The sequence below is a fragment of the Poromitra crassiceps genome (genome assembly GCF_964638095.1).
Source record: "Poromitra crassiceps genome assembly, chromosome: 1".
In the NCBI taxonomy this organism is placed as follows: domain Eukaryota; kingdom Metazoa; phylum Chordata; class Actinopteri; order Beryciformes; family Melamphaidae; genus Poromitra; species Poromitra crassiceps.
Genome location: NC_139623.1, coordinates 32,859,634 through 32,876,888, shown reverse-complemented (window position 1 = coordinate 32,876,888; position 17,255 = coordinate 32,859,634). Strand labels below are relative to the sequence as shown.

At 43.4% G+C, this 17,255-nt stretch overlaps 1 protein-coding gene across 3 annotated transcripts in view; it reads right to left on the bottom strand.

Moving 5' to 3' along the window:
* Window positions 1-16,511, bottom strand: part of p2rx1 (purinergic receptor P2X, ligand-gated ion channel, 1) — a 28,079-nt gene extending 11,568 nt beyond the window's left edge. For 2 of the 3 annotated variants that reach the window (XM_083647635.1, XM_083647637.1), the window contains exons 1-4: window positions 16,249-16,511; window positions 7,836-7,980; window positions 2,663-2,734; window positions 2,299-2,368 (exon numbers count right to left, since the gene is read on the bottom strand). In XM_083647635.1, coding sequence (XP_083503761.1) covers window positions 2,299-2,368; window positions 2,663-2,734; window positions 7,836-7,980; window positions 16,249-16,439 — 478 coding nt within the window. In that variant the 5' untranslated portion in view covers window positions 16,440-16,511. The remainder of the gene's footprint in view (window positions 1-2,298; window positions 2,369-2,662; window positions 2,735-7,835; window positions 7,981-16,248) is intronic. The other variant, XM_083647636.1, reaches the window with a different exon arrangement.
* Window positions 16,512-17,255: the final 744 nt, after the last annotated feature.

The following is a 17,255-nucleotide window of genomic DNA, read 5'->3' as shown; positions in this document are numbered from 1 at the left end:
ACTGGTGGTTCTCGAGCTTTATTCCGTCCCAGGTTACATCAAGCTCCCATTTGGCTTCTCTGTTTTTTAGGTGGAAGCTGCAGATTTGGGTTTTCCCAGGGTTTGGGCGTAGGTGGTTGTTCAGATAGTAGGCTGACATATCTGTTAGGCCTCGTTCCAGGGTTGCCTCAACTTCTGGGAAGGTGTGCTGCTGTGTTGCCATGGCTAGGTCATCTGCATAGATGAACCTGCTGCATCCTTCCGGTAGGGGCTGATCGTTGGTGTACACGTTAAAGAGGAGAGGGGCCAGAACGCTGCCCTGCGGCAGTCCGTTAGTCTGATGGAACCATCTACTTTTCTTGTTGTTGAATGCAGGGGCGGACTGGGATCATAATTCAGGCCGGGCATTAGATACCAAGCAGGCCAGGCCGATATGGGCCGACGCGCGTGCCGGCGTCCGAAGGGCGGTGCCAAAAAATTTGGGCCGTTTGAAGCCCAATTTGGGCCGTTTGAAGCCAGATTTGGGCCGTTTGAAGCCCAATTTGGGTCGTTTGAAGCCAGATTTGGGCCATTTGAAGCCCAATTTGGGCCGTTTGAAGCCCAATTTGGGCCGTTTGAAGCCAGATTTGGCCCGTTTGAAGCCCAATTTGGGCCGAGTCCAATTTTACAATGAGATGCACCCACTTTAACCCTGAATAAAGTAATAAAACCACTAGAAAACCAGTAGGCGGCGCCTGGCCTGCTGTTCAGTGAGTGGCCTGACTGCGGGCACCAAAAAAAAAAAAAAAAAGCCAGGCCACCGGGCATTTGCCCGACGTGCCCGATTATGCAGTCCGCGCCTGGTTGAGTGTGACGTAGAACATCCTGTTGCTCAGAAGACTTCTTATGATGTCGCATAGTTTGGCATCACCTGTCATGTCGAAGAGTTTTTTCATCAGTAGCCTGTGTTGGACGGTATCATAAGCTGCGGACAAATCGACGAAAGCAACGCCTGTTGTCAGCCTCTTCTGATACCCGTCTTCGATGTACAGCTACAGTTGCTGAGTTAATGTAATGTTTTTATGTTATGTGTGGACCCCAGGAAGATTAGCGGCTGCTTTGCAGCAGCTAATGGGGATCCTAATAAAACTCTATAAAACTCTATTGCTGTAGTCCAACCACAACCCTCTTTGCAAATAGCTACAACGTTATCCAGCAGCTCTCTCAGTCAATCATACCCCTCTATCACTGTCATGTGATGAGAAGGGCTAAACGGCCCTCATCATCATATCACTGTCATGTGATGAGAAGGGCTAAATGGCCCTCATCATCATATCACTGTCATGTGATGAGAAGGGCTAAACTGCCCTCATCATCCTATCACTGTCATGTGATGAGAAGGGCTAAACTGCCCTCATCATCATATCACTGTCATGTAATGAGAAGGGCTAAACTGCCCTCATCATCATATCACTGTCATGTAATGAGAAGGGCTAAACTGCCCTCATCATCATATCACTGTCATGTAATGAGAAGGGCTAAACTGCCCTCATCATCATATCACTGTCATGTAATGAGAAGGGCTAAACTGCCCTCATCATCATATCACTGTCATGTGATGAGAAGGGCTAAACTGCCCTCATCATCATATCACTGTCATGTAATGAGAAGGGCTAAACGGCCCTCATCATCATATCACTGTCATGTGATGAGAAGGGCTAAACTGCCCTCATCATCATATCACTGTCATGTGATGAGAAGGGCTAAACTGCCCTCATCATCATATCACTGTCATGTAATGAGAAGGGCTAAACTGCCCTCATCATCATATCACTGTCATGTGATGAGAAGGGCTAAACTGCCCTCATCATCATATCACTGTCATGTGATGAGAAGGGCTAAACTGCCCTCATCATCATATCACTGTCATGTAATGAGAAGGGCTAAACTGCCCTCATCATCATATCACTGTCATGTGATGAGAAGGGCTAAACTGCCCTCATCATCATATCACTGTCACGTAATGAGAAGGGCTAAACGGCCCTCATCATCATATCACTGTCATGTGATGAGAAGGGCTAAATGGCCCTCATCATCATATCACTGTCATGTGATGAGAAGGGCTAGGGGTATGTGAAGGTTTAAGGGGAAGTGAGTTTAGCCAAAGAGGATCAGACGGTTAGTCAGTGAGGAGTGTTTAGTCTCTCAAGCCAGACTATCTCTTCCACAACCTTCGAATGCTCCAGACGGGGGAGTATTTGAAAATGGTGGGGGTCAAAGCATCTGTTTTAAGAGACCAAGGAGTGTTAACACACACACTGGCGTGCCGTCAGGATTTACCATGTCCCGTACGTTTGAAACCCCCTCCTTCACAGTCGGCGTTGGAGCTGCAGTTGTGCTTGCCAGGGAGCTGTAACACACAAGGGACCGGGGTTGGTGTGTCCACATTATGCTTGTGTACGTAAAGGTCCAGTGTATTATAAAAGTGTTACAATGTAAGAACAATCTTATTTTGAGAGTGGTATGATATAGCCTATGAGCATTCTTTATTTAGTCTGTGCTCATTTCCCCCCGTCCCCCACTATTGATGCTACATTTTGACAGCTACCCAATTATGGCAAGAGATTTGGAACGATAAGAAGCACATTTTGGATGACTTTTTATGGAAGTGAAAATGAGGAGGAGAGAGAGCATGTTCACATACCTCTGGACATGTTCCCATCTGCTGGCCTTCGGTTATTATGTAGTTTGTCATGATCACAAAGGACGAGTCTCCCTGGGCGGGCAGGATTGGGAGAGGAAACATGTTAGAATTGTATTCAAGCCGGATGTTGTCAAACATTATGTAGTTGTCAATCATCATTGTCCAATCATCAATTTATACTTTCTCTGCCCAAGATCCATCCCGTGAAATCTTGACCACATTCAAATTCTTGCTCTCACTCTGAAAATTATTCGTATGGTTCGAACCCGGGTCCATCCCAGTTCCTTTCTGTGTGGAGTTTGCATGTTCTCCCTGTGTTCATGAGGGTTTCCACTGTATGCTCTGGTTTTTTTCCACCATCAAAGACACTGAAGGCATCAAGGCAGTGGCAAACAAACTGGAGTTGGTCAGGCCTGAGAGGAGTTGCGCCCCTCAGTCCTCACATAGCATTATAAAGCCTAACAATGGAGAAAAATCTAGTTGGGCTCGCCCGCTCAGTTGAAGATGACCTAACGCTATGTAGAACAGAGGTGGTCAAAATATTTCCTATGAAGGGTTAAAAATTTATCTGGATGGAGGGCTGTGGGCCAAAAATAAATGTTGATGTTATGTGAAATTACATTAAAATGTATTATATTCTATAGACAATTTGCATTCTAAATCTAAAATAAATTTTTGACATAATAAAAACACTACTGTTTTATCTGCTTAACAGTAATTTTATTAATTTGTTTGAGTTGATTGTCCCCCCCCCAAAAAAACAAAGTCCATGTTTCTATTTCGGAACATTTGCATATTTAAAGGGAAAGACATCTTTCTGACAGAGAGTGCATGCAATTAAAGGTGCGTAGCCCTAACCCTTAGCCTGTTATCCAGCCCCATATGAATTGCAGTTGTCACACTCTTCATGAATGAATGAATGAATGAATGAATATGAATAATGGAGGATTCATTGGGGCTGGTTAACATGCTACCTGACCCTGCCCATAAAACCCATTCTCATTCAGATATCTTGGGTGAGAGGTGCCTACCTTCACAAGTACATCACATTTCTCAGTGCAATTTTTATACTTTGCAAAGTCATCCTGTGGGCCAGATTGGACCCTTTGGCAGGCCAGTTCTGGCCTCCAGGCATAAACACTTGCCTTTCACACTGGAGGGCCATGTTCAATTCCCAGTCATGGTCTACATTTCAACTGTGAGTCCCATGTAATGTTTTTGTTATTTAAGCCTAACCCAAACCATAACCCTAACCTTAACCAAGTTGTTTTACTTGCCTAAACATAACCAACGTTGTTAAAGTTGTTTTATTTGGGTAAGCCTATTTTTCAGCTCACCTGCCGAAAATGACATGCCTGAACTGAATTGAGTATATCTCCACAACTACAGGGTATTTTCTGAAAATTATTTTTTTCAAAAGCTAGCCAACACCTGTGAGATTGCTGTAGAAGTGTCAGAATAAATTACAAATGTACTGTATCAGAGTAAAATCAGTTAGAACATGGCAAAAAAATTAAAATTCAAGCTCCGCCCAAAAAAAACAACACTATTTTGGATGAAAAGCACCTGAAAATCATGGGTTGGTAGCCAAATTATTCTATGGAGCAGTAGACTAATGTCTTATGAGTGCTTGTATCAAAGCAAATCCTTAGAAAGTGAACCAGAGCAATTTGACAGATGATTTACTACATGTAGGCCCAGGCGGACATGATCTGGGCACATTTTGGGCATCATGAGTGCCATTTGACTTTTCTATGGTAGAACACTGAAATACCTTTTTTTTCTCCTATTTACATATCACTATAGATACTCAGTTAATATGCATTATGGTTTGGATAACCCTCAAGCCTTATATCTGTATTTTTACTCTGTGAAATGCATCAAAAGGGCTTCTTCAATTTGCCTGCAAAGCCTGGGGCGATACGCAGAGGGCTATCTCGGGACCCCATTGGCCGATTTCGATGATTGACACCTCTTTGGAAGCGTCAGAGCCAATAGAATCGACGTGGACTGAAATAATTTACGTCAGGCAGTTTTTTCAGGAAATGCTGTCGACTGAACCCAAAGCTCGTCTATTCTGTGAAGATGACCACTCCATGTAAAATCCTCCATATGGCTTTGTAAACACGATGACTGTAAAAAACAATGCTTTAAGATGATGAAGAGGCATTAGGAGTAGCAATTAGTAGCGTTTTTATGAAGTCAAACACAACTTTTGATTTGAAAACAGCAAAGGAAGACATAACTTGTAGTTTTATCTGTAAAACGTGAAACAGTTTTTTGCTGTTCTTTGACAGCCTACTGAGTGAGTTTTCATCTCTCAGAGACGAGCTATACCTCTTTAGAAAGAGCAGAGTGTTAGCTTTCGAAAGCCACCTCGTTTGGAGAGAAAAGATTCACTCGCAAAAACAAATCACCACGTAAACGCAGGCATGCACGGTTTTCTTGTTTTTACTACATGGTGATATTGTTGCTTGGGGTTGGAATTATTTTTCGTTTGAATACAAATGCTTGTCAGAGTTTTGTAGCCACGTTTCTTCCCGACATTTTGGTGTGCTGTATGTCTCACTGAGTCCTTCCTAGGCTGCTGTAGAGCGTCATTTGTGAGAGATGACCAGGGCTCAGCCCGCCGGCGGGCCCGCTAGGGGGGAAGAGGTTAAGGTTGGAAAGGCAGCAAGGTTTTCAAAATAGACTACTTGCACAACTCCACTACTTGCTGAAATGAGTAGGGCAGTTTGGTTTCCTGTCCTACACTATTGGATGAACTGAGAAACGTAAAACACCATGTTTTAGAAACGTAAAAGGCAGACGCTTTGTTTCAAATTTACATTGAGATTGTACATATCCGTGCATTGCAGAAACATACAATGCAGATATTTTATTCTGCCGATTGGGGTAGAATATTTCCTGGTGTAAGAAGAGGTGGAGATTTTGAAGATGTCATCATGGAAACAAGATGCTGGGTCCCGCACCACTGTGTTCTCCTCTACACAGTGGCAAGTCACTCCCGAAACAACATCTCAAAGTGATGATCTAAACTGATAAAGCAATGTCTGTTTGTGCAATACAGTCAGACACAGAGATGGATAGCAGAATAGAGCTGAACTGTGGTGACAAATGTGTCTTTCATGCCCAAAGATGGCTTTCAGTGACACTATAATTGCTGAAGGTGGGTCAATAGGCTTCTAATCAAATTGTTTTGACTAAGTGTTTTGAAAGTGTGGGATATTAAAACAGCAGGACTTTTCATCCTGTTTGTCACGCATTGCAATGCCCAACCATCAATCAAGCTAACTCCGAGTGAAACAGGCCCACACCCACACCTCAAAGCAAACACTGCAATCTTCATTGTGTCTTCTTTATTCCTTTGTTAACGAGACCCAGCGACATTCTAGGCAAACAAAGGAATATGTTTGACCAAATGTTTGACCTTTGTCAGGTTGTTTGCCCAACTTTATGCAGGATGTGCATGCAATAACTTCAAAAGCAGGGGGACCATCATGTTGACACTGGCAGTTTATAGTGGATCAGGGTTAAATTTATGTACCGACAGTCACTTTCAATCTATGTAGAACACATCTGACTGGTCTAAACTGGCATAAACTCATACTAACCTGTATGTAGTATTTATGCTTTGAACAACAGCTTGTCCAATCATGTTTTTATCACCTCAGAAATATCGCAAAAATAATATCTATTTTAAATGTTAGAGATGCAGACACTGTTGTACAGTACATACTTTTATCTCATCATGTCTTGATTACTGCAATAGCCTTTTCTCCTGTCTTAACCCAAAAACTCTGAGACGATTACAGACTGTACAAAACTCAGGTGGCAGGCTTTTAAGCAGAACTAAGTGTTATGATCACATCACACCTGTTTTAGCATCTTTACACTGGCTCCCTGTTTGTTTTAGGATTGATTTTAAGACCTTATTGTTGACTTTTAAGGATAATCATGGCCTGGCTCCAGATTACATTTTAGACCCGAGGAAATAAAGCTCTCTGAGTCAGTGCCTTCTTTTATGTCTCGTTGTCCTTTCCTGATTTTACCTGAGCCACCTCCTTGTTTTACTTGATTTTATTTCTTCTTAATTTCATGTATTTTATTTATTAATTCTTATTTTTTTTTGTTTTATATTGTAAAGCACTTTGTAAGTGTGTTTTGAAAGGTGCTGTATACATCAAGTTTATTATTATATTATTATTATGTAGTAGTCTCAGGTCAACACTGTATTGCAACACTATCAGAATGATGCACTGGGTGAAATGAACAAGGATATTTGTGAACACTGGCTGAGTTCAAGGGGGAAAGCTTTTTCACATTGCTTGATGGTGAAAGTTAGACGCACCTGACTCATCCTGATGCTCATTCTCTCTGACATGCACATATGGTCATTCACTTCATGACCTCTAACTATTATCCAGATTGACCTTCTAAATGTTCAAAGCCTAAAGCACTAGGACTTTGGATAACTACATGGCAATTTGCCAGCTATCAGGGGTGATGTCATTGCTTCTGCACACGCCAGGGGCATAGCTATTGGTGGGCCTTGCCCTAGGTCCACCCACTCACATCCAATCAGGAGACTTTAAAACCTCTTAAATGGCCAACATTCTTGTCTTTCAGAAGCTGTAGCAGGCTCAGCTAGAGTCAAGGTACTGCTATCATATGAAACTAGAAGATCTAGGCATCCATTGGCACCAACCATGTCATCATGCTAGCTTGTCAGGCTAAATAACACCTCAAATTTAGGCTATATTTTGACGAGGGAAAAACCAAAACACATGACTCTAAAAACTAGACTAGAAGAAGAAAACTATGACTAGAAAAAACGTAACAGTGCTGAGCTGCATCTCAAATTAATCTTCAGGTTCCCAGCTTTCAGGCCACTTCCATGTGGCATATACTATTGACCTGCTATCTCACCCTAATATCACATGGCCCCTCCCCCTAATAAAAGAAAAAGTGTCTGGTAGGGAGGGATGTAAAATGTCACCATGTGAACACATGCATTTGACTTTAGTATTGTTAATTATATCAATTATGGAATGAATTGTGTGGCCCACCCACATTTATTCAGGCCTACCTGCAATTTAATTTCTCGCTACACCCATGGCACACGCTACAACTTTTTGTATCCATGAAAGGCTTCAGCTGGCGAATCACCAACCTGCGGAGGGAAGACATAGTCGGCCACGTCCCAGACTCTCTCGCTGCCGTTCACCTCGGTGTAGCCCACTCCTTTCATCTTGGTGAAGACAGAGCTGATGGCCGTGTCTGTGGACTGGTAGCCATGTTCATAGATGAACACCCACCTGCAAGGGACAGAGACAGGTCACAGAGAGTGTTAGGTCTGTCAGCACCTCTGACCCCCCGCCCCAAGCAAGGGCATACGTATCTAGCGGTGATGTCAGCATTCTGTCCTGCATATCTATCCACATGCCGGCCGCACACCTCGCAGGAGGACCTGTTGACACAGGCAAGTGTTTGTGCTGTGGTGCTCCTGCTTGTCAGCATTCTGATGTGTCAGCACACTGTTCCACTGAGGTTAGTCTTAATTTTGTTGAGAGAAATCATAATGAAAAAATTGTTGATAATTAATGATTAGCTGCTTTCTGTATGACAACTAATATTTGTGATATTTAAACAATGGTTTGCAGTTATTGTCAACTTAAAAGTGACAAGATGGCAATTAATTGAAAGAGTGGTCATTCAATAATTGAATTTGCTGTAGCTGCTGCTTTCCATTAAATGAGGGCTTTTCTTCTTTTGCCTTTATCCTATTTGTCAAATAAGAAGGGGTCATCAAACAATCACCCACCTTCACTTTGCTAAAAGAAATTATTTCCAAAACGTCTAGGATTTTTTGGGGTAACACTTTAGAATATGAGTACATTAATTAAGGGTTAGTTTATTCTTAATAAGCATTATTAACCCTTATTAACAGTTAACTAATGTGTCTAATGTGTCTCCGAGGTTAATGTTTGAGCAGCTGGCTTAATGGTCAAGGCTGTTAATTAAGTATTAATTAAGCATTAAGCAATTAATGTACCCTTATTGTAAAGTGTGACCAATTTTTTGTGACAGATCTGTGCAAAGCCTTCTATTCTGTCAAAAGGTGTAATAGACAAGCTTTTTTGTTTTCTGTTCATGGAGTAATAAAATGGTAATAAGCCTAATTGCTGCATCATTTTTCATATACGCCAGGTGTACAAAATCCCAAGCTGGTATTCTCTTCTCGACTCAATTTCCCAGAACCCATCACACCCTCACCTCTGACCTATGCCCCACTTTCACCTCCTCACACAGCTGCTAATTATCAGGACCGGATTACACCACCTTCCGCCTTTAAAGACCAGTCAGTTCCTTCATTCCTCTGAGAGCTGGTCTGTGCTGCTGCAGTGTGTTTCCCTCTTTGTGTGCGTTAATGAAGTTAGTACTGAGTGGTTTGTCTTTTGTATAATGTTGCTTGTTATGATGTTTATTAGCAGCTAAAGTATGCTAGCAGTTGCCTGGTGTTGGGTGCAGCATGTCTTAGTAATGTTTGGCTTTCCTGTCAGCTTAATTGAGATGATCTTATTTATATTGACTGTTGTATTGTTTCTTTTCCTGTTACAGAACCACATGCATTGTGCTCATCCTTGCATCATCCATCTTCCTTCATCGACCACAATAAATGGTTAAATGGCCCTTTGATCCTGTTTGAATGTTCACGCCAGTCACAAGCTCTCTGATCCCTACCTTTCCACAACACTTGAGCATCCTAAATTTCTTTTCAACAGCACAATTTATAGTTCAAATATTCATACACAAAATCCAAGTAGCCTACATGAAAAAAGCTGTCTAATGGCCCATTTCCACCGCTGGTATCAACGCGGCCCCGCCTAGCTCGTCTCGCTTTTTTGTCTCATTCCACCGATCAAAAACGTGGACAGCCCGGGTTGAGTCGGGGTTGAGTTGTGCTGCTTTTGGTCCCTGCTCTGTTGAGGTTCTAGCGCTGTGAACCCGGGTTCATACGGTGACATGAAAACACTGCAGACGACTGATTGGTCAGGCAGAATCGTGTTTACTCCATCTACTGACTGTCAATGCATACCAGTTTAGTGGGGCTTACCTTCTCTTCTGTTATGTTATTTCCATCAGTCTTTTGTGTTGCTGCCTTCGCCTCTGGTGAAATAAAATCGATCTCCTTACTCAGCTTTGACATGGCGGTGGTTTTCAATTGTTTTGAGAGAGAAAAAGTCCGCTGCTCAGGAAGCTCCTGTAGTTGTGTGCAGCGTCGGCTGCGCTAGGCCACAGGCGGGGGTAAGTGAAGCCGCGGTCTTGCCTGGTGAGAGGCCGCCGGGGTAGAGGCTTCACTCTGTAGCGCAACCCCCGTCCCTCGCGCAGTGCATGCATGTGAGTTTGACTAACAACAAAGTGATATCCATTCTCCTGGCCGATTGTCACATTTGCCCATGTACACTGTAGGTCATTTAGAGGCACCAGTATTTCATAAACAGTTTAAAAGTTCTGTGTATGGATTTAATTTTAACGTTATGTTATAGCCTACTTCGGTTATGGGCGGAGGGCAGATATGCGGTCGCTATGACGACCAGGTGTGGGCGGGGGTGGATGGGGGCAGATCAGCCACGGTGGAAACAAAACATCCATCGGGTCGAAACAAATAGAGCCGAGTGGTGACGGGCTGTGCAGGGCTGTAAAATGTGGTGGAAATGAGCCAATATAGGGCTATCGTGTCATGGAACTGTCTTCCAAGCAATATTCGTTCCATCAAAGGAAATGCATGTTTTAAAAGGAAACTCAGATCCTACCTGCACTCACACACACTATCCTGAGGTTTATCACATCTCTTTTCATCCACTTTCTATTGTTTGATTTGTAGAGTACAAAGAAATAACCCTAACCATATTTAGGTCTATTGGCTAGAGGGCTTGCTGACCAGGCTATATTGTTTTGTCTTAGTTTTTCTTTCTTTTTTCTTTAAATTTCTTTTATTCTTATTTATTTGTTTGTTGTTGTTGTTGTTGTTTTGTTGTTGTTTTTGTATTTTACTTCATTGCTTGTCTGTCATGTAATGTGTATTTTTGTCTTGGACCCCAGGAAGACTAGCTGTCACCGAGGCGTCAGGTAATGGGATCCTTATAATAAACAAATAAACAAATACATTCAGCAGTTGAATTATTATTTATTATTATTTAGTTAGTTTTTTTTCCAACAGTACTGAGGCAGGATTGGGAGGCTAGATAGCGAAAGCACAAAAATATAACCATTAGTGTGTCCGAACCTAGTATAAAAAGTGAATAGTTCTGTTGATTAAAATTGATTGATTGAAATTGAAATTGTGGGGCTGATCTCCAATGGCGACGAGACAGCTTACAGGAAAGAGGTGGCTGTCCTGGAACAATGGTGCCAGGACAACCATCTCTCCCTGAATGTGGTCAAGACCAAGGAGGTTATCATAGACTACAGGGGGGCAACCATGTATGGCACAGAGGTAGAGGGAGTGGACAGCTTCAAGTACCTAGGTGTCAACATCCACCAGGACCTAACTTGGACCAGCCACACCACCTCTGTTGCCAAAAGGGCCCAACAACGCCTGCACGGTCTCAGGTGACTAAAGAAGTCTCCTGAGACCCAAGATACTCATAGACTTCTAGAGGCACCATCGAGAGCCTGTTGACCGGCTGCTTCACCTCCTGGTACGGGAGCTGTACCGTGATGGACCTCAAAGCACTGAGGAGAGTGAGGCGCACGGCCCAGCACATAACAAGCTGTGAGCTGCCATAACTGCAGGACCTATATAGGACCTAATAGATTTCTCTGCAAGGTCTACTTGATACAGTAGCTCATATGCGTTAATCTTCCTCCTGTTTAGATTGCCTACCCACCAAATATCTCAAAGACGTTATTGAAGTCATTGTGCCCTCTTTGCTGAGCATTATCAATGCCTCACTCTTTGTCCCAGATCACTTCAAGCTTGCCAGCGTCCATCCACTCCTTAAAAAACCTGGCCTCGACCCATCCCAGCTACATAACTACAGACCCATCTCAAAGTTACCTTTCCCATCCAAGATTCTTGAAAAGGTGGTCGCTAAACAACTCCTGGAGGTGGTAAATGGAAATAAGTTATTTGTCTGGCTTTCGTCAGCAGCACAGCACCGAAACGGCTTTGCTCAGGGTGACAAATGACATCCTTATGCATGCTGATGCGGGGGAACACACAATTTTAGTGCTGCTTGATTTAAGCGCAGCATTCGATACCATTGATCACACCATTTTGTTGGAGAGGCTAAAACAATGTGTTCTCCTACCTCTCAAACAGATCATTTTCTGTGTCCTTTGTTGACTGTATTTCTTCATCTGCTCCTCTGTCATGCGGGGTCCCTCAGGGATCAATTCTTGGCCCTATCTTATTTGCTTGCTACATGCTTCCTCTTGGTCTGTTAATAAGTAGTTTCTGTCACATCTCCTACCATTGCCATGCAGATGACACGCAACTATACTTGTCAATTAAGCCTAATGATCGCAGCAACCTGAATATCCTCCAGGATTGTTTGGCTGCTATAAAGAACTGAATGTCTCTCAATTTCCTCCAGCTAAACTCAGACAAAACAGAGATTCTGGTTATTGCTCCTGATCACTTTGCTACAGATATTAAGCAGTGTATAGGTGCTCTTGTAAATAACATAAAACCCTCAGCTAGAAATCTAGGCGTTATTTTCGACCCACACTTTTTGACTTACATGTAAAAAAAAAAACGGTTCAATCCTGCTTTCTTCATCTTCATAATATAGCAAAAATTTAAGCAGTACTCTCAACTAAGGAGATGGAAACGCTCTCATTTCCTCATGCTTGGACTATTGTAACTCCCTCTTTACATGCCTCAGCGATGCTACTTTGTCCAGGCTTCAACCCATCCAAAATGCAGCCGCAAGGCTTTTGACTAGGACAAGTCGTAGGTCTCATATTACTCCCATTCTGGCCTCCTTGCACTGGCTGCCAGTGCGACAGTGAATTCAATTTAAGAGGAGGCGATGATGACAGTAACGATATGTAACGGAACACAACACAGCTCAAGAATTTTTCACACGTGTGTACTTGTGCATCGAGTGACAATAAACATCTTGTATCTTGTATCTTGTATCCACCCCAAAATGTGACTAGGAAAACAAATCTAAAGTTCCTGGTAAGACCTTGTCCATTCTCTTTGACTCTGCTGGTGTGTCTCCACTGGCAGCACCAGAGCTGTCTGCTCTGCTCTGGTGCTGCCAGAGGAAGGCTGACGTGTGATCCGACCTGTCAGCTTGCTGCATGGCTCCTGCAGGGGACAATCCTCAACAGCTCTGTGATCAGAGACCCCCCCCCCCCCCTTCCCCCCCATGCCCGTCATAGCCAGGACTATGTGTGATCACATCCCGCCCCCCCTCCCCCGTGCCCGTCACAGCCAGGACTATAATGTGGCCTGATGGCATCTCAGGCAAAATATATATAATAGATCTCTGGGGAAAATAGGTGACGAGGAGGGAAGGAACGAAGGAAGGAAGCAAAGGAGGAGGGAAAAGGGTGGGAATACTCTCGTGCACAGTGACCCCCCCCCCCCCCCCCGACCCCCCCATCCCAGCTAAGAGGGACCGGACTGACACCTCTGAGAGTCACTCTTAATTACTTTTTTGCACACAAAATCCCTACATATATTGACATTTCACATTTACCCCCAGGTGAGCTTTGTCGAAGTTTCAGATTAAAGAAATCACGCGTGATGGAGGGGTGGTGGTGACGCCGATGACTATTTGATGATTGCCACCTCTGATGTTGTGCGGCTGCATATTTCAGTGAGTGCTGGTCATTCTGTGAGGAGCAGCAGCACACTGGGGAAATGGCCTCGATCGAAGACGGTGACAAGTCAGACCACACCGGATCCGTTTGGATCAGCTGGCGCTTTTTTTTTTTTCCACCTTGCTGTTAGCGAGGGAAAGATACTCTAACATCAACACAACAGTCGGCCGGTCACCTCTCAACATCACCAGAGGTAACATCACTGTGCTCTGCCAGTGAAATGGGCAATATTTGATTGTTATCTGTATGAGCATATGCCTCTGCTTGTTCATCACACACAGCTCCTCAAGTTCTGCTGCTCACATTATGTACACTTACATACATCAAAGTCAACACACACACACACACACACACACACACACACACACACACACACACACACACACAGTTTTGTTCGGTCAAGATTTGTGTATTGTTTCTTGTGCCTTTGATCTAGATTTGTGTACTTTTCTTGTGACTAGGACAGTAGCTCCCAAGCCACAGCCGATCGTAAACAGTACGGAGGCCAAATAATGCCCACAGCCGATCGTAAACAGTATGTATGGAGGGCAAATAATGCATTCTCAGAGCACTTGTTATTTTAACCATAAGCCCTGGTTCACACGAAAGGCATCTCAGAAGCAGCACTGAAGCAGTGCTTCACGGAAGCTTCAAGTAGGAGCCTTGCCATTCACACCAGAAGCACTCTCTTTTCCTCAGTGCCTCGCTCGGCGCTGCCCTCCCCCCGCTCACAACTTGCATTGACTTCATGCTTGGCAGCTAAGGTGCAGTGCGCTGCACACTTGAAAAATAGAACAGAAGCTGAAACTATCACTGCAGCACACATGTACCGTAGCTTCAGTGTGGCTTCAGCGTGGCATGGCGTGTGGCTGGTGTGATCGGTCTCGCCTGTTAACAAGGATGCTGAAATGAAACTGCCTTCATGCTGCATAGCTTTAGCGTTGCTTCAGTGTAGCTTCGGGTGGTGTGTTCGGATTGTAAGAGGAACTGTCCATCAGCACCACTAAAAGTGAGGGGCTGTCTGCAATAGGATAATAATTAAATGATCCAAATTAAATAACTATCATTCAATAATGGATCATTCTCATAGGTAGGGCTGGGTATCGGTTCAAATTTCAAGAATCGATTCGATTCCGATTCACAAGGTTCCGAATTGATTAATCCCGATTCGATTCGAATAATTTCAATATCGATTTGGTTAGTGATACTAAAACATGTTTTTTTAAGCTGTAACCTGAATTACATGACTGTCCAGTTATGTAACACATCAATACTGGTATTAATATTTGACAGCAAATGAATATGAAATATCAGTACTTAATGGCTGAAACTGTTGAAAATAGCAAGGACCAAGACCCCTCCCAGAATGTTGACAGTATTACATCTTTCAAAAATATGCTGTGGGCAGAAATAACTTCAAAATGAGTGTTTAGTTACTCTTTAAGTTAAAATACAAATTTTGCTTGGATATGAAAAAGATTCTCAGAACAAAAGCTGTAAATTGTACTAGGCACGAAGAATGAGAGGCGGCTGGTGGTGTGTTCATGGATGGAAATAAAAAAAATGAAAAAATCAATCTCTTAATAAGAATCGATATCAAAGGATTAAAATAAAAATCGATTAAAAATCAGAGAATCGATTTTTTTTAACCCAGCCCTATTCATAGGCATATATAATTAATCCCCCCCCCCCATCCCCCCCGATCCACTTGCAGTGCCTGCGTGGCCCACAGGTTTGTGAATGGTTGGCTTCGGGGGCCGTGCCTGTATATTGGTATATTTGCTGTTTCCTTATGTTTGGATGATGTTTATGCTGTGTGGTTGATGTCTATTGCGTTGTTAGATGATGGTGTGTTAACGTGCAAATGTTTTGCATTTATTATAATAATGTGTCTAAATAATCCCATGAGGGATGGGTCATGTAAATGACTAGACACAAAAACAAGAATACAATTCATTCTTACACACGCACGCACGCACACACACACACACACACACACACACACACACACACACACACACACACACACACACACACACACACACACACACACACACACACACACACACACACACACACACACACACACACACACACACACACAGTCAGAGAGAAAAAATGAAGGGAACCTGTGTGTGTTGTGATACCAAGTTCACCCTTCCAAAGAATTTCTCTTCCGAATGTGTTGGCGATAAAACATGTAGTAGCAAGCGTGTTTTTGTGAGTCAGGCAACAAGCGTAAGTTCACTTTCACGCACTTCTGTTGTCTCAACTTGAATGTAGGTGCTATAGGGCATTAGTCAAGACTGGTGATAAGAGATATGTCTCCTCCAATCTCATGCTCCTGCTCTGCCCCCATCACAGCCAGCAGGTGTATCACTCTCTTTTACAGCAGATAGCTTTGCCGTGTCAACAGTTCCTGGCAGGATACCTCCAGTTTCAATTATGTCGAGCTGCACCTAACATTAATTCATGAGATGTCTTTCTTAATAAAATAACTACTAAATTGTGTCTATTATGTTCTTATATTATGTCCTGCAATGCAAAAATAACAAATTGCCGTTATGTCATTCGCTACAGCTCAGCCAGCCAAGAAATAAGCATAACAACACGTGCTTGGAATGAGTCAGCTGTTGGAATTTGGCATCAAAATGAGTCAACCCGGGCAAGTTGAAGCATGCTAAAGCCACTGCTGGCCCTCCTGCTCTTTAAGTTAGCCTGCTGTAACAGAGGAGTTCTCTCACCCGATGATGTAAGCCAGGACCCCCAGCTGGATGAGTCGACACACCACTCCCACCCTCCTGTTCCTCACCAGCACCTGGCGCGGGGTCTCGTACTCGAAGAAGAAATCGGAGAGGGCGTTGGAGATTTGGCTCTTCATCTTCTGTCGGCTGACCCAGGAAGAGGAGGGTCTCTCCACCCCACTTTCATACATCCACCCGGGCGCCTTTTCTCCTCTACACTACTTCTCCCACCTCACTCCTCGCTGATGCCAGAGGTCCTCTGCCTCCTCCCATAAGTAACAGCTGACACGCTTCACTACAAGTCCTGAAGTGTGGGACTGACTTCTGCCTCCCTCTTTTCCGCCCTCCCACAGTGCCTGTTTCTCTCACATCTCTCTCTCTCTCTCTCTCTCTCTCTCTCTCTCTCTCTCTCTCTCTCTCTCTCACATCTCTCTCTCTCTCACATCTCTCTCTCTCTCTCTCTCTCTCTCGCTCTCGCTCTCGCTCTCTCTCTCTCTCTCTCTCTCTCTCCCCCAAGTCTTATATATTCAATTGGTGAAAAGATATCTTTGAACTCAGTCTTGAGAAAGATAGTGACTTTGCTGCTAATTCAACATACTCAACAACTGTCACGGCAGTAATGAACCTCCTCCTCTCTCCAGGCAAACCGACATTATCATTTCCTGTGACACTCTCTTCCTGCATGCTGCACAGAGATAAACACCACATAAGCTTGACACAAATATACATATAAATATACATATGACACAGTTCAGTTTCTTTGCCTAATCGACTGTCACCCAAAGCAGACATTAAGCCTTCTTATGGTTTATCCTCGGTTTGTGTGGTGGCACAAATAGAGAAACAGAAGACTGTTTTTCTCATTCCATCAACTCTTATACAGACCCTCAATTTACTTTGGTGTGCTTTGCTATTTCTGCTCTTCATTCTTTGGGGAACAGAAGTTCCAAATGTACAATTCACAAAAAAAGTGAATAATTTAATTTCCGAAGTTACAAATCATGTCA